Source organism: Pristis pectinata, chromosome 22, assembly GCF_009764475.1.
Source record: "Pristis pectinata isolate sPriPec2 chromosome 22, sPriPec2.1.pri, whole genome shotgun sequence".
Classification (NCBI taxonomy): domain Eukaryota; kingdom Metazoa; phylum Chordata; class Chondrichthyes; order Rhinopristiformes; family Pristidae; genus Pristis; species Pristis pectinata.
The window spans coordinates 14,832,890-14,859,447 of NC_067426.1; the positions used below are offsets into that span (position 1 = coordinate 14,832,890).

At 42.3% G+C, this 26,558-nt stretch overlaps 1 protein-coding gene across 1 annotated transcript; it reads right to left on the reverse strand.

Moving 5' to 3' along the window:
• Positions 1–6,188: 6,188 nt before the first annotated feature.
• Positions 6,189–8,681, reverse strand: LOC127581771 (claudin-4-like). Its single transcript, XM_052036466.1, has 2 exons — positions 8,007–8,681; positions 6,189–6,333 (listed from the first exon to the last, which is right to left on the reverse strand). The coding sequence occupies exons 1-2, from the start codon at positions 8,636–8,638 to the stop codon at positions 6,321–6,323; spliced, it is 645 nt and encodes a 214-aa protein (XP_051892426.1). The 5' UTR covers positions 8,639–8,681; the 3' UTR covers positions 6,189–6,320.
• Between the last annotated feature and the right edge of the window lie 17,877 nt (positions 8,682–26,558).

Consider the following 26,558-nt stretch of genomic DNA (forward strand, 5'->3'; position numbering starts at 1 on the left):
ATTCTGTCTCTTTTCTTGTAGATGTCTCACTCTGCCTTTCATTCCTCTCTCTTCTTTACTTCTTTTGCCTGTCTGACTGTCTTTTTCTGTGTTTCTTTCTCCTGCTTTGTTTGTCTTGCTTGTTCTCTGTCTTCTGTTTCTTTTCTTCTTTGTTGGGCTCTTTCTTTCTCTCTGAGAATTCTATCTGATGCAACGATATTTCACTGGATGTTGTCAACCTGGGTCACATCTGTGCACTCTTGATTACAGCCAATGACCAGATCAAAGGGACTAGACCAGGCAAAGTACCTGAAGCAAAATAAAAAAGCAGTATGACCTCTGTGTATAGAGGGAAGCTGAATGGTGCAGTCAGCAGCTTGTGGAACTATACCTGTCTCAGATGTCAAAGGATAGATTTCCATTGAGGGGGTGGAATGAAACAGAGCAAAGAAATAGGGAACTAATGACATCAGCTGAACAAAATGCTCTTATTATTAGGCTGTTAAGAGCAGATGCTAATATGTTATTATGATTAAACCTCCCTGGTAATCTATTGAATCAAATTCTGTGTATTCATATTGCAAGATTTTCACAGTCACTCAAATATTAAAACCTTTCACATCAAATTTTTCTGATGTTAAAAGAAATGGAAGTAGAGGAACAGAGGGCAAAATTGCAAAAATTCTTTCAAAGCTAACATCAGTTTGCCTCCAGTCACCCTGACATTTGTTTGGCCTGACTTATAAAAGCTACGCAAAAATTACAAAATAGCCAAATACTACTGCAAAGTGAATTATGAAATCTAGATTTGATTTGTAGAATACATACCCAGCTTTATTCAGTTGGTTTGAAGAGTTCGAGCTTGTGTCACTGCCAAAACTATTGCAAAAACACCATCACTGTAAAAGAAACTGCTCTTCTTACTGATGTCACTTATTGTGCCCGTCTTATTGGTATCACTGGTTGTGATCAAATTGTGTCATGGATCTCATGATCAAGCAATCCAAGTGCCGTTTTTATTACATAATAACATAATAAATAGCGACTGGAATGAGCTGCATGTCCCTTGATCCAGCTTTTCCTATCAGTTAAGTCATGGATATTCATATGGATATTTATTATCACTTCTCCATCCTTCCCCCATATCTACCGATTTTCTTATTGCCCCAAAATCCAATATGCACATTGACTGAACAGCACATCTTGGGCCGAGGATTTCAAACATTCATTGGCCTGTAAGTGAAGATATTTCTCTATTTTTCCATGGATTTCCAGGAAAGATATAATTGCAACAAAACTTCCTTGATCTTATATTTTAACCCTCTCGCAATGAAGCCTAACATAACTATATAGAATTCACATCTTCTTTCTATGACTATGTGGGTTTCCCACAGCTGTTCCAGCTTTGTCCCAAATCCCGAAGATGTGCTGGGTGATAGGTTAATTGTTTACTGTAAATTACCCATGGTGTAGGTGGGTTGTAGGAGAATCAGGGTGGAGTTGATGAGCACGTGAGAGAGAATATGTTATTGGGAAATTAATGGGGAACAAGATTAATGGGATTGCTCTGAAAACCATCATAGTCTCACTGGGCCAAATGTCCTCCTTCTATGTCATAGCAGGGGATATAACATATGCTTCCTACTTGCCTGTTGTAGCTACATTTAATGTTTGATGTTTAATGTTCATTTTCCCACAAAACCTGAAGGATCTGATACATGCATACAAAGGGTTCTGAAATATTTCACTGGGTGTTTTGAAGTCATTTTTTAAATTCCATTCATGTTTATTCCCATGATTAGCACAAAGGCCTTTCCACCGCCATGAATGATTTACAATCCAATAGGCTTTCAAATCCATTTTTACTTCACGTCTCCAGCTCAGACCTGACCTCTGGATATGAGTGCATTGACTAACTATGCCCAATCATTGTCCTCTATTCAAACTCCTTCCAATTTACCTTCATCATAATTTTGTCAAGAGATCCATTTCTTTCACTCTTGTATAGTTTCATTTCCCTTTCTGTCTTTAACAAGGGTTCTTATTGCGAAGTCCTCCTTACAGTAATCAAGTTTTGAAAGACCCTCTAAAAGATCAATGGCAACCACCATATAAACTCACAGAGGACACTGAACTCTGTCATCGAATGCCTATCCCATGGCAACCCTGGCCTCGCCCTTTCACAGATATTCCTTTGTCCCATCTATTCCTTCCTCCACCTTCTTTGTTCAACATTACCAAAGGGCTGTTCCCTGAACAACTCTCTAGTCCACCCTTTCATCCCCACCAACCACTCCCAATCTTATGGTACTTTCCCAAGCAACTACCGGAGATGCAACACCTATTCCCACCATCTTCCACCTCTGCCACCATCCAGAGACCCAAACAGCCTTTCCAGGTGAAGCAGTGATTCACCTGTACTTCCTCCAATCCAGAGTACTCTACTCAAGTGTTCGCAATGTTTTCTCCTCAACATGGCAGAAGGAAAACACAGATCGGATAACTGCTATGTGAGCACCTATGTTCAGACTGTAGGGACAACCCTGGGCTTCCTGTTGCCTATCACTTTAATTCTCCATCCCACTCTACCCTATTGGTCTCTGTCCTCCTGAGGAACAACATCTCATTTTCTGCCTGGGCACATTGAGCTCTTCTCGACTCAATATTGAATCCTCTATCTTCAGGTAATTTATTTCAGGTTTTGAGCATCTGCAGTTGTTTTTGACTTTCATTAACTGGCTTTCTCTGCCTTTATCAAACTGGGTTATTTCCACTGTAAATCATCCATCATTGATACTGATTCAGTTCTTCTCTCTCCATTAACATAACCTCATCAGATGGGCATGTCCCACAACCCTGCCATCTTCAACATAATGCTCTATTTGTATTATCACCCATTAACCCATTTGACCAGAGGACCATTACAACTCATCCCCATGGTTACCCTGCCTCACTCTATCGCTGATATTCCCTTTATCCCATTCATCCCTCATTCACATTTTCTGTAATTTAAAAACAACCTGTTTTTTCTCTTTCCCAGTTCTTTCAAAGAGTCTTCTACCTGAAATGTTAACCATGTTTCTCTTTTCACAGATGCTACCTGGCCTACTGAGTGTTTCTAGCATTTTCTCTTCATATTTCAAATTTCCGGTATTGCATTTTATTTTATTTTGATAAACAGCACATGGCACCTTTGTCTAACCAGAAAAGATGATGAGAAAAGATCACTCAAGAGTGCTGGTTTCAGGAGAGCTGCTAAACACCCAAACAAGGTCCAAGCCTGTACTGAATCTAAAACAAAGATGACTCAATGACTATAAATTCACAGGTGGTTTCTAATTGTCTGTCAATGTTGCAATGTCTGTCTTTTTCTTGCTTTCGAATATCACATTTTCCCCTGTGTTGTCTGAATCTAACCCAACCTTTACAAGATCTTACGTCAGGAAGAAATTCCCTTTCTCCATTGAATTAATTGTTAGCTGGGCAAACTAATGCCTCTGTTAAAATATTAGTTAGAGGTTCCTTCAATTATGATATAAATATTGGTGCATAGGTATGAGACAGTGAAATCCTCAGGTATCATCTGACAAAAGCCTTATTAATTCTGCTGTGAGCACTTTGGCTGAAATTCAGAAGTAATCTGAGACACTGATATTTATTTGTTGTGTAATACTTTCCCTTTTCATTAAGTAGAAACATTAGCTAGCCCTAAGGACTTTTCTATTTTACCACACACTGGTTTGAACAAAAGAATCCTCAATGCCTGAATGAGTAGAAGCCATCATCTGGTTAGAAGTTCTCTTCATCTTTCCCTTTGAACTATGTTAAGCTCCAATGTTACTGGTGTGACTCTAAATCCACTACATTGAGGGACTGGTCAAATTTTATTAACTCTTTTAGACTTTCCATCTACGCCCATAAGACTCAAATGATTAACTCAACCCATGTCACATTCCCCTTGCAGTCAGCTTCAGGTAAACAGAGAGAGTATATGAGCACACAGTTAATAAACTGAGTGAGAGAAACCACCAAAGAACATTGAAGAAAATTCTAAGTTGGCTCACTGCTTGGGCAACAAAGTGTTGTTGTTGGTGCATCACAACATCATTGTGATCAGAAAGGCTCCTCACTCTTGTTATGTCTTGCTTCAACTGTTGTTACATTAGAGCAGTACAGCCCTCCCAGGCATGACACTGAGCTGCCAATTGCACCAAAACTCTCATCCTGTCCATCACCGACTGTCCACTATTTTCACTTACTTTCTATTGCCGATATCCATCACACCGCAGCACAACTACTGCTTAAACCCTAAGCTATGTCTTTGTTAAGTTCAGGCTCAACTATTCCTGTTCTCATCTCTGTAAACTTGCTCATGCTCTTTCACAAACTCACTACAAGTCCCTTCGCCCATCGCTTCTGAAGCCTGCTAAATTATCTTGAGCAGACCTCAATGTAAACTTTTTTTCTGATCCAATACTCTCCATAGGTTCACTTATGCCATCTTTGTGATCTCCTCCAGCCCAACAGTCCCCTGAAATCTCTGCCTTCTTCCAAATCTCGCCACATGCATGGCCCAATTTTCACTACCTCCAACACTGATGGTCTTTCCTTCAGCTGTCCAGGCCCTAGACTCCAGAATTCTCTCTTTAATACTCTGTTCCTTTCTCCACCTTTAAGATCCTCCTTAAAACCTATCTTTTGTCCTAACATCTCCATATATGGCCTGACTTCAAATATTGGTTGCTAAGGAATACTTAGGAGTGCTATATAAATGCAAGTTATTGTTACTGCTGGTGCAGATGAGAAGGATAAGCCCAATCTTAGTACTTCAGATGTTTATTTGGTTTAATGTAAGATCACCCACAGTAAAGATATTGGAAATCTCTGTCTCCTTGAAAAGGCATTGTGGAATCATCACTGGAAGAAATCATGACAGGTCAGCTTTGACGAGAATATTGGGTGAAGCTCATTGCCTTTCCCATCATAGGTGTTTCCCAAAGGAATTCAGTGTGTACAGACCAGGAAATCCAGGGGCTGTTATACTCAAACATTTGCTCTCCTGTATGACAAGAGTGTTTTGTTTGGTTAGGCACTAAATCTTTCTTTGTCAATCTTTTTTTTGAGATAATATACTTCAGAATAAAGATATTGAGAAGGGAAGACCAGTTCAGCTTTAAAAAGAAGCATTAGCATACAAAGCATCATTTAAACAAGCAGTAATACTATGCTGGGGAAGAGTTTTTATGAGTTATGGTTGCAGATGAAAAGATATGCATTCTTAAAGTTGTAAAAAGAGAGGAAAAGGATAGGGGGATGGAGGAAGGGATTTAGAGAGGGAAGGGTGAAGGAGGGAGAACATAAGAGAGAGAGTTCAATGAAACCACATGTTAGAAAGGGAGGATTTTGTGGAACTATTAGTTGAGACAGGGATGGCTAAGGATGTTTAAGGTCCAATTATGAAGAGAAGAGAGGTAAGATGTTCAGGGAATCTGAATCAGAGACCGAAGATATGAAGATATCAGTAGAAAATTGAAGAATGAGGATGGTAGAGGATTAGAAGACAGGAATATATATTGAGTAGATTGGGGATGAAGAACCAGTGTGGAGGTGAGTGATAAGCATTGAATGGGATGAGCAAACTTGCATATTTGGTGAGTCAGAGATTAAAGGAAGCCTAAATACAGAGAGGAGCTCCATCTGCATGGTTCCATTAAACATGTATGACCAGGTTGGATCCAGAGTACTGCTCCTCTTCCAACCAATATGTCTTAACTCTGGCCCAAAAGAACACCCCTATTAATGTGACAGATGCAATCTCACTACGTTAACAATCCTTGTGCCTTGTCAATTTGTGTCAAAGTATGATGCAAAACTTGCAGCTGGGGAAAATGATATTTTCCCAAGCTCAGCTAACCTGGTTAAGAAGGGGATTCCTCATTTCCTGCCATCGGAGATCAGTTATCACCCAGCGTTGGAAGGGCTACCTGCCTCAATGCATCAACTATATTTTATGTTCCCCTCAAGGATTCTGTCTCCTGTGTTTGCATTTATACCTACGTGCAATGATAAACTCAATTACCTAACCTACAGTATCATTCAGTCCTGATACATTGACACTTGTTGCGTTGTGTCAGAAGGTAACAGCCTGCACAAACGTATTAACCTCCACAAAAGAACCACACCAGGGTAGCAGAATTAGGTTTGTCAAAAGCACTTTGTTTCTTATTTTAAGGTATGGGATGATGACTTTTCTTTAATCTTCACCATTCTCCAGCTCAAAAGTATTGCAGGTCCCTGGGTACTGATCCTGATCCACGTTTCAGAGCTGGTAAACTCCAGCTTCAAATGTTGATCCTGGAAATAACAAACTAAATTACTTGGAGTATGTAGTAATTAAAACTATAACTTACAAAATTTGCACACAATAAACAATATTTACAGTGTGTTTTTAACAGAGTGAAATGTCCAAAAGTACTTCAATGCAACATTTTCATATTTCCTTATGATATAGAAGGAAGCTAAATGGTCCTTTGTGTCCCATTCCCCAACAGATTTTCCCTCTAACCTGCTCTCCTTACATTCCCATTAACTGCCCTCAGATTCTACCACTTCCTTACGCACTAGGGCCAATTTACAACACACGCATCTTGGGGATGTGGGAGAAAACTACAACTCCAGGAGGAAACCCATGTGGTCACAGTTAGAACATGCAAACCTCCTTTCAAACAGCTCCAGGAGTCAGGTAAAATGTGACACCACCACATAAGGGGATATTAGCATAAGTGACCATGACTTCCTCATTGAGGGAGGGTCTAAGGAGCATTTTAAAATTGGAAAGAAAAATAGAAAGTCAAAGATAAATTAGTGAGAAAATTCCAGAGCATAGGATCAGTTAGCTAAAGTCACAAACCCTAATGGTGGAGTGATTAGAATTAGGGGTATGATAAGGAATGGAACTGGAGAAGCACAGAGGTGTCAAAGGTTTGTACTACTATAAGAGTTTAACACAGGAAGGAGGCTTCTGAACTCGATGGGGTTTAGAAGGATGAGGGGGAATCTCATTGAAACCTACTGAATACTGAAAGGACTGGATAGAGTGGACATGGAGAGGATGTTTCCAGTAGCGAGAGAGTCTAGGATCCGAGGGCACAGCATCAGAATAAAGGGATGTCCCTTTAGAACTGAGATGAAGAGGAATTTCTTCAGCAGGAAAGTGGTGGATCTGTGGAATTCACTTCCACGGAGAGCTGTGGAGGCCAAGTGATTGGGTATATTTAAGGCAGAGGTTGTTAGGTTCTTGAATGTTAAAAGAGTTCAGGGTTACAGGGAGAAGGAGGGAGAATGGGCTTGAGAAAAAAATTCAGCCATCATTGATCTGATGGTCTGAATGGCCTAATTCTGCTCCTATATCTGATGATGTTATGGTCTTATGGAAAGAGTAATGCCATAGGGATTTGAAAACAAGGATGAGAATTTTAAAACCGAAACAATGCTGGACTAGGACCCAGTGTGAGCACAGGAGCAATAAGTTAATGGGAAGACATACATTAGGATATGGGGAAGAGAGTTCTGAATGAGCTTGCACTTACAGAATGTGGAAGGTGAAATGCCAGCCAGAAGATGGGGAGGTGCTGAAGGTTAGGGAGGGAACTATAGAGCTAAAACCATCGACAGCAAATGACAAAACCATCTCTGTGGGATTGACTGAAATTGAAGATTTGCAAGAGGCCAGAATTGGAGGAGTGTAGAGACACTGGAGCACTGTAGAGTTGAAAGAAGTTACAGAGATAGGGAGAGGTGGGACCAAGCAGGGATTCCAACACAAGGATGAGAATTTTAAAATGAAAGGATTCTCAGGCCTGAAGGTAATGTGGGTGAGTGATGTGGATGGGACTAGTTGCAGCTAATGATGCAAACTGCGGATTATTTGACAAATTCAGATTTATAGAGAGTGGAATTTTTAACACGGGCCAGCCAGAACAGACGCCGTGAAGGAGATGACCAAGGGTTCCAGCAGAGATTGTTACCTGTTTCCTGAAGCTGTGGAATGAATCTGAGTGAGGTTCCTCACATACCCTTTACTCTTCCCACTGTCAGCCGGGTAGGAGCAGCAGAGGATGCTTCCTCCGAGGACCAGGACGCAAGTTGATCCCCATCCCAGGAACAGAGCGTCACCCAGCTCTGCTTTCATGGAGCGGGGAACAAGAGGGTTGTAGAAGTCAGCCACAATGTTGGCTGCGGTCCAGGAGACTGGAATCAGGACGCACACTCCTGCCAAGATGAAGAAAACCCCTCCGGCCACAGCCAGTAGAGCCTTGAACCTCTCCTCCTCCTTTGCGAACTTGGTGCATTCCATGCCTGCACAGGACACCACCATTGCTAAAATGCCCAGAGCCACAGCCAGGCACATGAGAGCTCTAGCTGCCTGCAGATCAGAGGGCAATCCCAGTAATGAGTCATACACATCACAGCTCAGGAGACCCCCACTCTCATTAATGCAGTTCATCCAGATCCCCTCCCAGCCTTCCTGCACCGTCAGAATGGTGCTGCCATCCAGATTCCGGATTTTCCACTGTGGGATTGCCATAGCAACACAGGCCATGAACCAGCCGACCACAGCGGTGATGAATCCCACCACCTGGAAGCAGACATTTGCCATTGCACCTGTGCAAAACCCGCAGCACTTCCCAACAATCGCTAACAGTTATCTGAAGATGTCACTTCCTCCTGATGCTCCGAAGCTCAGGAATAACCGGAGTTAGTCACAGCTTAACTCTGGCATCAGACTAAAGGCTCTTGACATGACCTTCTCTCCCTGGCAGAGACAAAAGAAGGCAATCAACTCCTGCTGCACATAGTGAGGGATGGATTTCTGTGAGGGTGGGGTAGGGGGTGGTGGGAAGGAGGACACAGTGGATAATTAATGACTGTTTAAATGGGCCGTCAGTCTGAACTGCAAGCAAATGGCAGGTTGCCAGTAATCGATACATGAAGTGGTTGGCTGTGTAATGTTGGAAAAGCTGCTGCCACTTTTCTACAGCACAGATAAAATGTACAAGTGTAGAAGGACATTTCCCTTGGACAGCATTCTCTGGTTTATGGCTGTGTAAACAGCAGGAAATAAATAGATAAGAAAATAACATATTTGTCCTCAAAACATGATCTAGTGTTCAATATTATGATGGCTGATCCTTGACCTCAACACCCTGAATTATCAGTTGCATTATGCCTTGATACCCATATTGCTATGTTTTCTGAATATTAAGGTACATATGTCCAATGAACTTGGCTGGATTCCTTGGATCCGTTCCAATCATAATGGGTAGCTGGGCTCTTTTGCCTTGATTAAGTATGAGAAAGTACTCTGAAGATAAGGGAGGTGAAAGAAACCATCTCAGCTGCTTCCTTCCAGTCAGTGGCTAAAGAATCACAAACTCAAGAGAAGGGATTAGGAGTTGCCTCGGAGGTATATCACTAAGGACAGAGATTAAATGTAACGTTCTCTCCTCATTACTGGGTCCGATCATTACTGCATCTTGAAATCAACTTCTACTGCCAGTGCTGATGAAGCCAACAAGGGAGCTGTGGACTTGGCCACAGGTAGGACAGGAGTTGCCTGTCAGGGTGGGTGGTTGGCTAATGTGGGAGGTAATGTGCTTCTTCTGCTGTTTACTTATGGACTCAAGGTTCTCAGTGCCATCCCCAAATCTCCATCACCAATTTAAACAATCATGGGCCAAGAATACTCAGGCATCAATGGGGGATGTTGCATTTTTTCAAGGATGTTTTGAGCATGTCCTTAGATCTTTTCTTTCCCCAACTCTTCCTTGGAATAGAATGTCTGTTTTGGCAGTCGAGTGTCAGGCACATGAACAATATGGCCCAAGTGAGTGTAAATAGGACCTCAATGCTCGGGATGTTGGCTTGGCAGATGATACTGACATGAGTTTGCTTATGCTGCCAGTGGATTTGAAGGACTCTGTGGAGACAGCATGAATAGTGTCTTTCCTGTGGCTTGGGGTTCCTGCTGTAGATAGTCCAAGTCTCAGAAGCCTTAGCAGGGCAGGAATCTCTGCTGCCTGATAGACTGTGTACTTTCTTCGAGGTTTGAATTCCTGATCTTAAACACCCTTTCTTCAGACAATCAATGGCTGTGCCAGTGTATTGAAGGTGACAGTGAATTTCATCCAACTGCCTTCTCTGAGAGGCAGCTCCTGAGATATGGGAAGAAGTCCATGTTATCCAAGATTTCACTAGGGACTTTGTTGACAGAAGACAGAGTTTATACAGCAGGGATGGGTTGGTAGGGGAACAATGTTTAGCCAATGTTGAGTGTAAGGCCAGTCCTCTCTTTATGCTTCAGCTCGGCCTCCAAACGTACCAGATCATCCTCTTACTGCAGCTCAGCTACTGAGGTCAGGTGGCCGAAGTTCTGGAGAGGCTGTAATGTAGGTTAAACTGTTTCTCATTAGTCCTGTAGATCAGTTCCATTCTATAAGGAAGCTTGTTGGAGAAATTGCAAAAAAGATTGTAAAAATTGTTGGGGCAATGATACAGTCTTGCTTCACATTGGTCTGCACTGTGATTCAAGGAGCAGTTCTTCAGCTACTGGGCAGAAGTAGTTGAAGGCCCTAGTGAACATGTCCTGGACCACATTCAAGCTTGGGTTTTTTGTCGCACCACAGAAGTGCCAAGTAAAAACCACTTGCACCAAGAGATTATTCATCTCCTCTTGACATTCAACAGCATAACTATCATCAGCATCCTGAAGGGTCATCACTGACCAGAAACTTAACCGACCCAGGCACCTAACTACCATAGTAATATAAACAGGTCAGAGACTATGTACTCCACATTGAGTGACTCACATCCTGACTCCCTAGAGTAACCTCGATGAGTGCAATAACTCTCAAGAAGCTCAATGTCAGATGGGCAAAGTAGCCTTTTGAGTGACACTCTATTCATCACCTTTGACATTCACTCCCTCATCCACAGCTCCCACTTGCTGTATTATGAACCATCCACATGACGCAGTGCAGTGACTCACCAAGGCTTCAAGGGCAGCACCTCCCAAAAACACAACCTCTATAACCTAGGGGAACAAGAACCGCAAACCTGTGGGAATGGCACTGTCTCCAAGTTCCTGTCCAAGTGATACGCTGTGCTGATTTGGAAATATATTGTAGGGCCGCAATCCCTAAACTCCCAAAAGAGCTGTGGGAGTACCTTCACCACAAGCTACCCAATAGCACTTTGAGAGAATCGTTAAATATTAGCTGTGTCAGAAACTTCAAATCATGGGACTGAATAAAACACATCAAAACAGTTCATCTATTGCTGGCTATGGGATCTTGCTGTGTGTTACAACAGTGTCTGCACTTAAAAAGTATTTTATTGGCTGTAAGGTGTTTTGGGCTATTCTGAGATCTTGAAGTAGCCTGTAAAATTCCACATCCCACTCCCATACTGACATGTCTATCCATGGCCTCCTCTACTGCCACGTTGAGGCCAGATGCAGGTTGGAGGAACAACACCTCATATTCTGCCTTGGGAGTCTCCAACCTGATAGCCTCTCTAACTTCTGAAAGACCCCTCCCCTTCTTTTTCTTCACCCCCTCTCCTTTGTCTTCCCTTATTCCTGCGGCTCCCTTCCCCTGCCTTGAAGACCTGCCTATCTCTTCTCCTCCCCCCTCCATCCTTTATTCCATGGTCCACTGCCCCCTCCTACTGAATTCCTTCTTCTTTAGCCCTTTGCCTCTTTGACCTATCATCTTTCAGCTTATTACATCTTCTCCCCCTCCCCCACCCACCTACCTTCCCCCCTCACCTGGACTCACCCATCACCTGAACTCACCTGTCCCCTGCCTGCGTGTGCTCCTCCCCCTCCCCCCACCTTCTTATTCTGGCTTCTGCCCTCTTCCTTTCCAGTCCTGATGAAAGGTCTCGGCCCAAAATGTCGACTGTTTATTTCCCTCCATAGATGCTGCCTGACCTGCTGAGTTCCTCCAGTGCTTTTTGTGTATTGCTCCAGATTCCAACATCCGCAGAACTTCTTGTGTCAAGGCTTTCCATTCATTTCTTTAAATCCCCATCAGGTTTCATTCCATGCAAAAGCACCTTAAATAATGTGTACTCAAAGTAATTTCCTCTCCCTGTAACTGGATACTGTCGTGTTACAAGTCTGTTCAAAGTAGAGCTTCAGTGATGATAAATAAATTGTCCTTATCCCTCTGGCCTTCAGACTTTTAATCAAAATGTCTAGTTTTAAAGTCTGTTGTCACAACCTAAAACAAAATTATTTCCCATCAAATCTATTTTGCACCATCAGAAAACATTATTCATCATCAGTGTCAGTCTGGTTCACAGGTGTTGTCTTCCCCCTTTAGCCAATGGGTTCTAGCACTAGTGCACATTAAATCACCTTCACTCTTTTGCGTGAATGTTAATGATCTTATGCTCTGGTCAATTAAATCAGTGAATCCTCCCAGTATCCTGACAATTATTCCAGAAACAACAATTGTTTCAATTAACTCTGTAATGTTTGAGAGAACTTACTGTGCTGAAGTTAACTGCTGCGTTTCCCCACCTTGTAACAGTGGCTCCACTGCATAAAAGTACATCGCCGGCCGTGGAGGGTTACAGGAAATCCTGAGGGCTGTGGTAATGAGCAGTTTCTTTTCAAGAGAGCCATGCAGTTCAAGGGCTTTGGAATCAGATTGAGTAGTGGCTTTCCAGAAGGAATGGCACATATACAAAATGGAAAATCCACAGGTCTGCGGGAATATTCATGGATTTTTTTCCCTCTACAGATTATAATGTGGGGCTCCACCTTGTGGCATAGGTGAGAATGGCTAACACCAATTCTGTGAACGTCCTCACTGGGAATCCCTGTCACACGACTACTTAAAGTGGAGAAGGGGCATTCGGGATGGTGTTGAGAACCTCCAGATCATGCACTGGGAGCACAAAAAAGCCCTAGATAAGCAGCAGAAGGAGCAAACTATTTCACAAATTACCTACCTAGCCACCTTCTGCCCCATCTGTCGAAGGGTTCCCACATTGGCCTCATTAACCATCTTTGAACCCACAAGGCCAGAGAGGAAATAAGTCATCCTCGATCCTGAGGGAATGCCTATGAAGAAAAAAAAGAGGAACTTGGGATTGAGAGGTCAGTCAATTGGTCTTTGGTTATGAGTGATGAACGGCTTCATACATTTAGTTTCATACATTTGAATGAATGAAGCTCAATAAAATAAAAAAGTGAAAAACTGCAGAAACTGGAAATCTGAAATAAAGATGCAGCCGTAACTGAACAGATCAGGCAGCATCTGTGGAGAGAGAAATAGTTAATGTTCCAGGTCAATAACCTTTCATCAGAAAAATGGAAGGGACAACGCAGAGGGGAACGTGACCGGCAGTCAACAGTCCTTCACGTGTTTGGTGCTGGCATTCATAGACCATTATTTTACCTGTTATCTTCCAGTTGGATAGTTTACCTCTTAATGGGCTCAATATTGACCAAAATCCTTACTCATAACCGCAGCCTGTATTTGCAGAAGTGTGGTGCATTACTGCTACTGCTATTTACACCTCCTCTAGATTCATCTTTTTTTCTTCTTACTTCTCCTTAGGTCATCCCTGAGGATCGAGTATGACCTGCTTCCATTCCATTTCTGTTGGTTCTGAGGCCAATGTGGGACCCACAAACTTTGCCATAGGAGGTACATGGCAGGGCAGCCCAATGGGTAGTTTGTGAGGTGGTTCACTCCATCCACCATCTATGCTGGGCTTCTGTATGCTCTTGATCATGAACTTGAGGTTCTCAGCGTTATCTCAAATGTTCCTCCACCACTTTGAAGGGTTTTGGGCCAGGGATTCCCAGGATTACTGAAGATGTTGTGCATTTATAAGAAGGTTTTGATAATATCCTTAAATCTTTTCCTTTCCACCTAGTTATATCGAATGTAATTAGAGGCTTAATGATAGGAATATTGGGCTGGCAGAGCAGGTTGACATTGGTTCAAGTCCCCTGTCAGTGGTTTTGTGGAAACAGTGTCAATGGTATCTCTCCAGTACTTTGAGGTGTCTTCTGCTTAAGGAGTCCAAGTCCCAGAAGCATAGAAGGCAGGGATCACTGCTGTCTTGTAGAGTGATATATCTGGCTTGAAGACTTGATCTTCAAACAGCTTTTTCCTCAGTTAGACAAAGACAATGCTAGTGCACAGAAGGGGATGATTCAAATATATCACCATTTAATCCCTCCTGCCTCCACCAATCACAGAGCTTCCCTTCGTTCTTACCTAACCAGGCCTGCCCTCCCCCATCAACCCCGTTCAACACCAATTTCCCCGCCTCTGTACTTGCTTACGTTCTGTTAGATCTCTAATATATTCCATTTCTAATGAAAGGTCATCAAGCTGACAAGTTAATTCTGTTTTTTTGTTCACAGAAGCTGTCTGAACTGCTTTGTAGTTCCTGCATTCTCTGTTTTTATTGAGCAAAAGAGGAAGGTTGCATTGCAAGCATGTGCAGATTGATGTCTTTGCACAGGTTTGCAGATGGCACATACTGTACATGGTTCAGACAATACAGACTGGAACTTTGGATCAGCTTTAATATTATTAGATACAGAATTTGTCCTCTGTCCCAGCAACTGCCCCTTGCCTGATAGTCAACTTTTGGTGTCTGGCTGTCCATTGATGCCAATGGGCCCTCTTAATAAATTTACTCATTCATTTGGGGCCCTGTGCAATTTCATATAGACTGACTTCACGTCAGATCATTTCAAGACAGAGAGAGAGACAGACAGACAGACAGACAGACAGAGAGAGTGTGTGTGTAGAGAGAGAGTGAGTGAGAGAGAGAGTGTGTGTGTGTGTGTGAGAGAGAGAGAGAGAGAGAGAGAGAGAGAGAGAGAGAGAGAGAGAGAAAGACTCACATAAATGTGGAATGAAGCCTGAGCTCAAAGGTTAAATGTCGGTCGGTGTCTGTGGTTGCACTGCCTACAAGGTACTGTCAGGCTGGCAGCCAACCAACTGGGCTATATGTCAATATCACATGGCTTCTCAAACAAATTAACAGTTTTAACTGTGCAAAGCTGTCAATTTTACTTCCGTTGTAATGAAATCAACCTAATCTGTGCAGGGTGAATTTACACTGGGTTGGGGATAACGAACAGGACACAATCAAAAGGCAAAATGGACTGAGCTGCAGAGCGATAGGAGCAGAAAGAGGCTATGCAGCCCCTTGAGCAGGTCTGCCATTCTGTGGGTTCATGGTTGATCTGTAGCCTTAATTCATTTACCTGCTGTGGTTCTGTCTCAATGCATTCACACAGCAAAACGCTATCGACTTCAGCTTTGAAATCTTACGGCGACTCCCAACCTCAACAGTTTTTAGAGAAAGAATTCCTGATTTAGAATCCCCCTCTGTGCCAAGAAATGTCCCTGATTCTAATTTCAGTTAACCAGCCTTTGCAGTTTGTGTCAGAAGTAGCCATTCTGATGAAAGGTCATCAACCTGTAACTTTAACTCAATGTTTCTCTCTCCACAGATGCTGCCTCATCTGCTGCGTAATTCCAGCACTCTCTTTTATTTCAGATTTCCAGTATCTGCCATGTACTCAATCTCACTGTTCTGCATTTTTTCTCTACCCTTATATAGCTTCTTCTATTTGTATCTTCTTCAGACAGAACATCTGCAATTAGCAAGTCTTCACGAACCTCTCTCACTGGCAACACCACCATTTGCATCATTTGGCCTCTCTTAGCCTCCATTTAATTGTAGATATTCCCTTGGTTCTCCCTTCTCTACAACTTAAAGCATGCTAATTCTCTAACTTTATCTGGTTCTGAAGAAAGGTCATTGACCTGAAACTTTAACTCTGTATTTTTCTCCTGATTTGCCTGACGACAAATATTTCCCACATTTTTTGTCTGTATTTCTAATTTTAACCTTATATGACTCCTTCCTTTGGACTTCCCCACCAACAGAAAATAAAATCTGTGTGCTTTATCAAATGATTTAATCATTTTAAAAGACTTAGATCAGATGCTGAAAGGAAGACAAGGCCAGTCTATGCAGCATTCATGATGCAATACTTTTAGCTCTGATTGTGTGGGAAAGGTATGGGGAGGTGAAGTAAAATGCAAACATAGAATGAACCATAGAGGAAACTCCTTCAAGGTTTAAGGGGGTAATTTTATTCCATAATATCTCTGAGAAAGGGATCCTGCTGGAGACAAGTTCAATGATAACATTTACTGCCATTTCCCAATCTCTGATGGGATTTCCCTAAACTCCCCATCCCATTGAACAATTACTTAGCTCCTTATCTGTCACATACACAGGGTAACGTGTGAGATAGAGGGCAAGAGTCCATATTCCTGTCCCTCTTTCAGATCTTTGTGCTTGTGGGATGATGTGATGATGCAATAAATGGAGTGAGCAGGTAACTCCTTCTCCAAGAACTGCACTTGTGAAGAGCAAAGTCCAGCAAAGTTACTGTATCCCTCACCCAATTTTCTCTGTAACCTCCCCTAGCCCTACAACAACACCAGAGTAATAACTGGAGAGGGATTGACTGGATTGCTCTGAGAGCCAGCGCAGACTTGATGGGCTAAATGGTGTAAAAAATATCAGGATCTGAGGATCCTCTGAGATTTCTGCTCCATATAAATTCTGGATTCTTGCACAGCCTCAGTTTCTTGTGCTCTGCTGTTGGACGCCTTCCCTTCAGTTGTTGTCCTGAGAAGTGGATGTTCCTCCATAAAGCCCCCCACCCTTATCCTTTCTCACTCCTTTAAGCCTATTCTCTGAATGGTCACAGTCTTTTTCCAGGGTGGGGGAGTCTAAAACTAAAGGGCAGAAGATTAGGTTGATAGGGAAAGATTTAAAGGGGATCTGAAGGGCAAGTTTTTCAGACAAAGGCTGGTGAGTATATGGAATGAGATGCCATAGGAAATGGTAGGGGCAGGTACAATTACAGTGCCTAAACGACATTTAGGCAGGTACATGGATAGGAAAGATTTAGAGGGAAATGGGACAAACACAAGCAAATGGAACTAGCTCAGGAGACACCTTGATCAGCAGGGACAAGTTGGATTGGGTTGTCTCTTTCGGTTCTGTCTGGCTCTAGGACTCTATGACCAAGGTTTTGGGTGTTGATCCTAATATTTCCTTATCTAGCTCTGTATGCAGTCTTGTGAATGGTGTTGGAATGTTTTGCCATGTTAAAGGCAGTATAAAATGTAAGTTGGTACTGTTGTTGTCACAGCTTTGATTCAGCCATCTGTTACTTGGTGTAAAGCAGTTTCACGCACATACCTGTTCCTGGAATCGTGTTGTACACATCCACATGTCTCGGGTGCAACACCTACTAATGGGTATAGATTTTACTGGGCATAACATGGCACCATATCTATTTGTTTCCTACACCTACAACAAATGGTATTCATGAAAACATTTAACGTGTTAAAACATACCGAGGAGTTTCATAGGAATCTTATGAAATAGGTTTTGAAAAAGTGTCACATGACGTGCTAAGCTATCATTATGTATGGTATTAATGCCAGATTAAGTCCTGTCAAAAGATTGCGAAACTGACTGCATGCATGCGTGCGTATTATGTCGTTGCCACCTCAAACAATGCGTTAATTTGTGACCTGCCTGGCCCCATTGAGAGGACTCCCAATTTATTAAATCTGATGTCATGTGTAGCAATCAGAAAATGGCACGTCCTTGAAGCGAATCTGCACAGCAGCCAGATAACAGCAAAATGTTTTATTACCATCATGAAAGAGAGAGAAGCCGAGAGAGACTTTGAAGTGCAGGTGAATGAGGTAAATGCCAGGAGGGAGAACCCGTGGGTTAGTTGACTGACGACAGCATCCCACCTGTTTTGATGGCTGCGGAGGCCCAGTCCAGATATTGATCCTTCTGTTTCTGGCAAGGATCTGGGCTAGTTCTTGTGCCTTTTCACCTGAGATCACCTGACTTGAAATGAAAAGTGGGTGGTAAGCAAGGATAAATATTCAATTCAATAAGAGGCTGAAGCTATTGACAGGCATTAACTGACGCAGAAATCAACCTTAACACACATTCCAGTTTCAGTGAGTACTCCCACGTGTGATAGGAAAGAATTTTAAACCTCAGCTAAGCACCCTGAGAGGGACACGCCCTGATTGCTGTCACTCCTTCCACACTGACTCCGTGCTGTTTTTCACAGAGATTAATGAATGAATAATCAGGAAGTGAATCACTTTCCACCTGATGTCTGTAAAGTTCTGAAATAAACAGCAATGATATATCATTTACTGAGTTCATGATCTGATTTTGGTTTCATGTTATGATTCTGTTACAATGCCTCCCAGTTTCCCTGGATCTTACTCTAATTTGCTTTTTCATGCCTTTATCTTGTGAGGCAAATTACCTGAATGCATAGTCCAGGCTGCCAGTCTTCGGGCAATTGCTAAGGCTGTGCTGCAAAGTCAATGGTGCCAAATTTAAAATGACTTTAAATCATAGCGACATTGGCCCAGTCAGGTGGATGCAAAAGGTCAATTGGTGCCATTTTGAAGAGGAGTATGTAGGCTTTCTAATATTAAACAACAATCCTAAATAGATCATGTGTATACTTCTCATGAGCAAATATGAATTAGAACAGGAAGAGTCTACTCAGCTACTCAAGCCTTCTCTGCCATTTAATAAGATCATGGCTAATTTGATTGCAACCTCAACTTCACATTCCTGTATACATACAGTATTATTTCACCCCCTTGCTTATTAAAAAATCCATTTACCTTCACCTTAAAAATATTTAAAGACTCTGTTTCCAACCCCCCCTTTGAAGAAGTTACAAAAACTCACAACCCTCTAAGAGAAAAAGTTACTCATTTATGTCTTCAATGGGTGTCCACTTATTTTTAAATAGTGACACCTTGTTCTAGATTCTCCCACAATAGGAGACATCTTCTCCAAGTCCATCCTGTTAAGATGCCTCAGGTTATTATGTGTTTCAATCAAGGCCTCGCTCAGTCTACTTTCCAGGGGATACATGCCTAACTGTCCGGCCTTTCCTTATCACATGGCCCACGATTCCAGGTATGTCTAGTTAGCCTTCTCTGAACTGCTTCCTCTGCATTTACATCTTTTCTCAAATAAAGAGACCAATACAGGACTCCGTACTCCAGATGTGGTCTCACCAATGCCCTACATAACTGAAGCATAACCCTAATTTTGTATTCAGTTCCCATTGCAATAAATGATGACATTCTGTTAGCTTTCCTAATTATTGTTGTACCTGAACACTGGCCATTTGCAAATCATAGAGTAGGACACCCAGATCCCTTTGCATTTCTAAGCTCTGCAAACTTTCCCCACTTTGATATGTTTCTTTTTTACTTTTCCTTCCAAATTGTGTAATGTTACCTTTCCCCACATTATATCCCATCCCCCAGATCTTTGCCTACTCACTGAATCTGTCCATGTCCTCTTCACTCCTTTACCTACCTACCTGTTTTGGTGTCACCAGCTGTAGGATCTTGCTGTGCTGTTGTAGGTGCTACATTGCAATAGATACCAGCTCACTGAAGGCTATATGATATCCAGAGGGCAGGGAAAGCGTGATATAAAGTTACACTTTTGACAAAATTTCTGCCTATAAATTCCAGTGTGCCCAGAATGCTGACGATGGGGGTGGCACAACAGTCCTTTTGGTTGCTGTCCCACTACATCAGAACTCAGTCGTGACTGAGCTTCAGGGCTACTGCTGAGGTTAGGCTTGGAAGGACTCTGATGGGGAGTGGGGGTGTGGGGGGCAGCACTTGGACTCCACCGTTTGGTGGAGGGTACGATCAAAAACTCAACAGGCATCTAGTTGCTGGAGGAGAGTGATGGAGGAGAGTGGAGAACAGTGAAACCACAGTTCTGACCTTTGGAGGATTGGGAGGGTCAGGGAGCCAGTAGTACCATTGGTGGGGAGGGGTCACTTTGGGACATGGGAGTAGATTCAGGAGTCAGACCGTACATTGGCTGGATAGAATGCAAAGAAGATTTGCAAGAATGTTGCCAGAATTCAAGGGCCTGAGTCATAGGGAGAGGTTAGGCAGGCTAGGACTTTGTTCCTTGGGGCATAGGAAATTGAGGGGCGACCTCATAAAGGTATATAAAATCATGAGGGGCATAGATAAGGTGAATGCACACAGTCTTTTTCCCAGGGAAAGGGAATCAAAAACTAGGGGGCATAGGTTTATGATGAGAGAGGAAAGATTTAAAAGGAACCTGAGGAACAACTTCTTCACACAGAGGGTGGTGCATATATGGAACAAACTGGCAGTGGAAGTGGCTGAGATAGGTACATTCACAATATTTAAAGGGCACTTGGACAGATACATGGATAGGAAAGGTTTAGAGGAATATGGGCCAAACACAGGCAAATGGGACTAGCTTAGATGGATGTCTTGGTCAGCATGGACGAGTTGGGCCGAAGGGCCTGTTTCCTTGCTATACTACTCTATATCTCTGTGACTGGGATCGGGAGATGGGCAGTAAGTTCAGAGGGTGGGTTGGATATTTGCTGCTGGTGGGACAACTCAAGAATCTAAGTATTTTACTGGATAATTCAAGGACACAGTGATCCAAGTTCAGTTCAGACCAATCAAAAAGAAGCATTGTACAGTAAATGATGTCATCCTGTGTGACCCTGATGTGGAAATAGACAATAGACAATAGGAGCAGAAGTAGACCATTCAGCCCTTCGAGTCTGCACCACCATTTTGAGATCATGGCTGATCCTCAACAATCAATATCCTGTTCCTGCCTTGTCCCCATATCCCTTGATTCCCCTATCTATAAGAAACCTATCTAGCTCCTTCTTGAAAGTGCCGAGAGAATTGGCCTCCACTGCCCTCTGAGGCAGTGCATTCCACATATTCACAACCCTCTGGGAGAAGAAGTTTTTCCTCACCTCCGTCCTAAATGGCCTAGCCCTTATTCTTAAATCATGCCTAATGTCCCAAGAAGAAGCACCCAATTGAAATTTTTGAGTGATGCAAAATGTTCAAGGAATAGTTGTTGCTGTGTTTCATTCTGGGGACAAAAAGGATTTTCAGTTACATAAAGTTGAGAAGCTTAACACAATTGAATTTCCAGGCTAATATTCTTGTATTTCTCTATCACATCAAAGAATTTTGCAGAAGTAAAGGGGGCTTTCAACTCATCATCTCTGTGCCATTCCTCTGAAATTGCCAATTTTTGTCTCAGCATCCTGTTCTTTCCTCAATCCTCTTTTCAGATATTTATCCATTTCCCTTTTAAAAGATGTCATGAATTTAGCTTCTACTGCTTTCAGTATTTGGGCTAACTCCAATGCTTATTTCCTGTGCCTTCACTTTTAATGGTAAAAATAAATGCATGTTCTTCACTTTCAGCTCATAGGCAAGTGAAGAAACTTTTGACCCTTATCCAACTTGCTCAGTATATTCATTGTCTCTATTGGACATAAAACTAGTGGAGATGAAAGAAAGAACAGATAGTTTGACTGACAGGCAATTAGGTAAGAGTCTGTGTGACTTGTATCAGCCATGGGGTACAGTGCAGTTTATGATGTATGTATTGGGTGGGTGTGTTAAGAATGGATGTAAAGTGATGTGCTTAGAAGCTGGACGTGCTGCAATGAATGTTCCTGGAAAATGTCCAAGCAGAGTTGTTGATGCTTGTACTATGATCCGGCAGAGCACGGCAGCCATGAAATATTACCTCTCCCTCAAGGGAAAGAGAGATGGCAGATAAGGATCATGCCAAACCATCATGTCACAAGTACTGACCAACCACCATTTCTTTGCAACAATTTAAAATCCCAATTGATGCATTTCCAAAACCCAGAAAAAGAAAATGGAAGAAGTTTAGTGAGAGACGGAAGTGAAGCATGTTAAAGAATTGCAGTTGAGAAGAGATGGGAGAGACATAGGCTGAAGGATAGAAACCAAATTACCTAAAAGTGTTCCAAATGATAATGTGACCAAACAGTCCTGTTCTTTTTGCCTGGACTGCTCAGTACCATGGAAGGACAGATGGCTGTAGAAGTGAGTCTGGGTAAGAACATGGTCGGACAGCCGGATAGTAGTAGAAATCACAAAGGGAGAGCAGTGAAATTCCAGATGAAGGATCTCGACCTGAGATGTTGACTGTCCATTTCCCTCCACAGATGCTACCTGACCCATTGAGTTCCTCCAGCAGTTTGTTTTTGCTCCATATTCCAGCATCTGCAGCCTCATGTGTCTCTGTTCTTTTTACAGCCTATGTACACTCTACCTTATAAATGTCACCCTCCCGTTTAATTTCTTTCCTCACTTCATGTAGATTCTTCCCTAACACATTCAGCACAGAAACATATTTTCTATCTAAAAAGTATTAAGTCTCAGGCTGTGACATTCCCATACCACATCAATGCCGCACTGATAATGGGCAAGTACGTCAGACCTTTAAGGAACTCTCCCCATGGCAACCAAAGACCAGCTGCTTAAGAGGCTGCAACTGAAGTGAGATAAAACACAGGGGATCTTCTTTGTGTGTGACTACCCCAATGCAATCAGCTGTGCTGGGAGTGCAGTGCCATGAGTGGCCCCACACCACTGTGAGTTGTAAGGCAGAAACACAGTGAGATGCTTAAAATAAAAAAGGTTATAATCACCGATGGACCAAACACTACCTGCTCAAGGCTACTAAACTAGAGGTGTTAATCAACCCAATTTCTGGGCAAACAAATTCCTGACACCAATTTGCATCTCAACACACTGGAATCGCTTGAATATCTTCAATAAATAGCCTCTAAACAACCAGACAGTTATCCTGCATCTTCTTGAAGAAATTTACAAGCTGTGCCTTAACTTTGGCCTTGGGATGTTTTGGTTGCATTAATGTTGTTTTATAAAATGAACAAAGTGAGGCAGCTCAGAAAGCTGCTGCTTCACAGCTCTAATCACCCGGGTTCAATCCTGATCTCTGGTGGTGCTTACACATTCTCCCTGTCACCGCATGGGTTTCCTCTGGGTGCTCTGGTTTTCTCCTGCATCCCAAAGACGTTCATGTTGGTTGGTTAATTGACCACTTTAAGTTGCCCCTAGTGTGTGGGTGAATGCTTGAATCTGGGTGAAGTTGTTGGGATTGCAGGGAGAAGAAAGTGGGATTAATGTAAATTGGTGCTAGATGGTCAGTGCAGACTCCGTGGGCCGAAGGCCTGTTCTAGTACTGAATGACTCTATGATGCTATACCATAGTGGCTGGTGGTTAAATTTGTATCCTCCACTACTTGGTGCAGTCTTGAGTAAGAAATCTTGTCTGTTCCGCATCTCATGTCTGCTTTGATTATTTAACCCTTTGATTTCCATCCTCTGTACTCGCGGTTAATTGAGGCAGAAGTGGTCGCTTCCACAATCTCCCTTGGGTAACATTGACCTTTGCAGGCTGAGTAACTAAAACAACAGATGCCAATCTCTGATGGAGTTGGATGCCATGAGTAGACTCATGCCACTGTGAGATACAAGGTGATCAGTAAAGCAGAGATTGCAGCATGTTGCTCTGAGATGTGTAAAATAAAAAGGTTGTGATCAAAGAACCTAACAATAATGAGTGTGCAAATATCTTGTGCAATGCATAATAAGGCCAGATAATGTGCAAGAGATCAGTCAAAACACAGACCCTTTAATTCACATCTCATTGGTGATTTTCTGCTGCTGTGATAATTCTAATGGAACCCCCTCAGTTCCCAGTCTTTGCCTTTTAATTTCCTGAGAAACAGCCTCTCCTAGAATGTCCAGACTAGTGGGTAGCACATTTCATAAAGTTGTGCTGCCTCCAGACTGGATCCTGACATCAGGAGAGAAAGTGAAATTAAACTGAGAAAAGGTAACAAAAATAAGCAGTAACAGGAGAGATGAAGTAATTGGCACACAATTGCAGAAATCTGCAATGTGGAGAGTTTCTGGAAAACATTGGAGAAGGAAACAAAATGGTTTCATGTAATTTAATGATAAATAAAGAGCTAGTTGAAGGTAAATTATCAGTGCAAGTAAAGTAATGTATGATACTTCCATCATTCTGCAAAATTTTAATCATAGTTTATTTGCTAGCCCTGCGTTACTGCCTATTCTACATCGAATCCTGTTATCACACAGGAGGCTGAAAACTTACCCAGGCATGTTGATGCAAGAAGACTGGAAATTTCCTTGGGCTTCAGAAAAATCTCTGGGCTTTCTCAGGGCTTTTTCACCAGGATGAAAAGTTAAAAGATTTCAAACGTTTTCAAGAGGGGAGACAGATGTACTTTAGGAGTGTTGAGGAATGGAGTGAGGAGTGGCTGTGATCTGTCAGAAGAAAGTCCATTCTTACATAAAATTAGTAACTTCCCATGGGTAGGATCATGAAGGGTGGCTCACAGTGATACACCACGATGAGGTGTTCATGAGACAATAACTTTCATTACCAATGGAACAATGAAGTACAACATTTAATGTTCAAAGTGACAACTATTCAGGATTTCCCTGGAGTCTCCAAGAAGTAAATCTTAACTGCTGCACATTTTTTGGGAAAGATACATTAGTGACATTTAAGAGACTCTTAGATAGACACATGAATGATAGAGAAATGGAGGGCTATGTGGGAGGGCAGGGTTAGATAGATCTTAGAACAGGATAAAATGTTGGCACAACATTGTGGGCCGAAGGGCCTGCACTGTACTATTATGTTCTATGAATCCAGAAAACCTTGGAGCCTATACAGTTTGTTTTCTGGGCAATATGTCACTGCAAGGATGGGCAATAAATAGAAGTGAAAATCCAAAATACTGCAGGTTGGTGGAAATCTGAAATAAAAATAGAAAATGCTGGAAACACTCAGGAAGTCAGGCAGCATCTAAAGGAAGTTGCTATTTTTGTTATTGTTGGATAATGAAGCCTGTTTCCCTGTCCAATGCTTAGCAGACTCTGAGCAACAGGAATGATCTGGGGGATTTGGAGGAGTGAGGAAGTGACCTCTTGTGACCAAACCTCCAGTTGTAAGTTGTTAACCATTCCTATAATGGAGGATTACTGACTGCCCATCAAACCCAACACACTTAGCAAATTTGAAAGTGAAATGCTGAATAACTTATTTATATGATTCTCTCTATAGAACACTATTTTTCAAACACAGGATGTGGGTGTAAATGTGCATTTATTGCTCAACCCTAACTGCCCTTGACAAGCTACCTTCCTGAACAGCTCATTGTGGTTAGGGCAAATTAAAACTTTTCTAAAGCATTTTCAGAGGCAGCCACATTGTAATGCATAAGCCAGACAGGATAGGATAATGGGTTTTCATTTCTTCTGGATACGTGTTAGATAGATTTTTTGCAACAATCCAGTAGTTTTATTATTAACAATAGCTTTTGAATTCCAAGTTTGTTTAATTAACTGGCTTTAAATTCCCCAGACGCTGAGGTAGTGGTGGGACTTGAGCTCATATTTCCAATCATTAGTACGGATTTTGAGCTTACTCGTCCACTAACATGATCATTATGTTACCATCTCCTATCACTGACTCTTGCCATTGGAGGTGGACATTTACCCCTGTAACACACCTTACTGCCATTAGTGCAAGTTGTTGCTGTTGTTATTGTTTAGCTGAAGTGAATGGTACATTGCTCTCTGAATTCTGAACTGAGAGTCACATTGAATCCAAATCCAAACCTTCTTCATATTTCTTCCATCTGCATCTCTACTGTGTTCCCAGAACTACTGAACACTCATCTGCAATTTTGTTACCTTGAGACTTACCTTCTCCAGCAATTGCAGTTGGTCAGGTTCAACAGTCATCCCAGCTCTCCTCAATTTCCATTGACCCCCAATCCCTCTGCTAATTACACAAACTCGAACACGCACAAACCCTTTGCTCAACCCTACATCTGCAAAAACTTCCAGCTGTTGGAATAGCTGAGTCCAAATGTAATGAAGGCAGAGATGAGGATTTAAGTAGCACTGGATTGATTGTGACATTCGTGTTGGCAGTTCAGGAAGATTACCTTGGAGCTTGAGAGAATATTGGGTTGGAAGCTCATCTCAGAGTCAAGTAGGTTGACAGGCATGAGAACATTCATTTTAGACTCAGGGAGTGGCCAGACAAAGAGTGAAATTGGTCACTAGCAACATTTGCAACAAGAATTGAAGAATAAATTATTGAAGGATTACAGTTAGTGTTAACTTTCAGGCAAATGCCACTACAAACCAGAGAATAGCACAGTAACACAGCTAGTAGAGCTGGTCTCTTCCAGTTTACCTCCAGTACTGCCTGTAGGGAGTTTGCACATTCTCCCTGTGACCGCAAGGGTTTTGTCCAGGAGCTCTGGTTTTCTCCCACATCCCAAAGATGTGCGGGTTGATTGGCAACAGTAAATTGTCCCTTCTGTAGGTGAGTGGTAGAATGTGGGGGAGATGATGAAACATGAGGAGAATAGGATACAGGGAAATTTAGTGGTGGATTGAGATTGCTCTGTGAGTTGGCATACACTCGATTGGCTGAGTGGCCTTCTTCTATGTTGTAAGGAA

Coding starts and splice junctions, on each gene's coding strand:
- LOC127581771 (XM_052036466.1), bottom strand. CDS start 8,638: ATGGCAAATGTCTGCTTCCAGGTGGTGGGATTCATCACCGCTGTGGTC.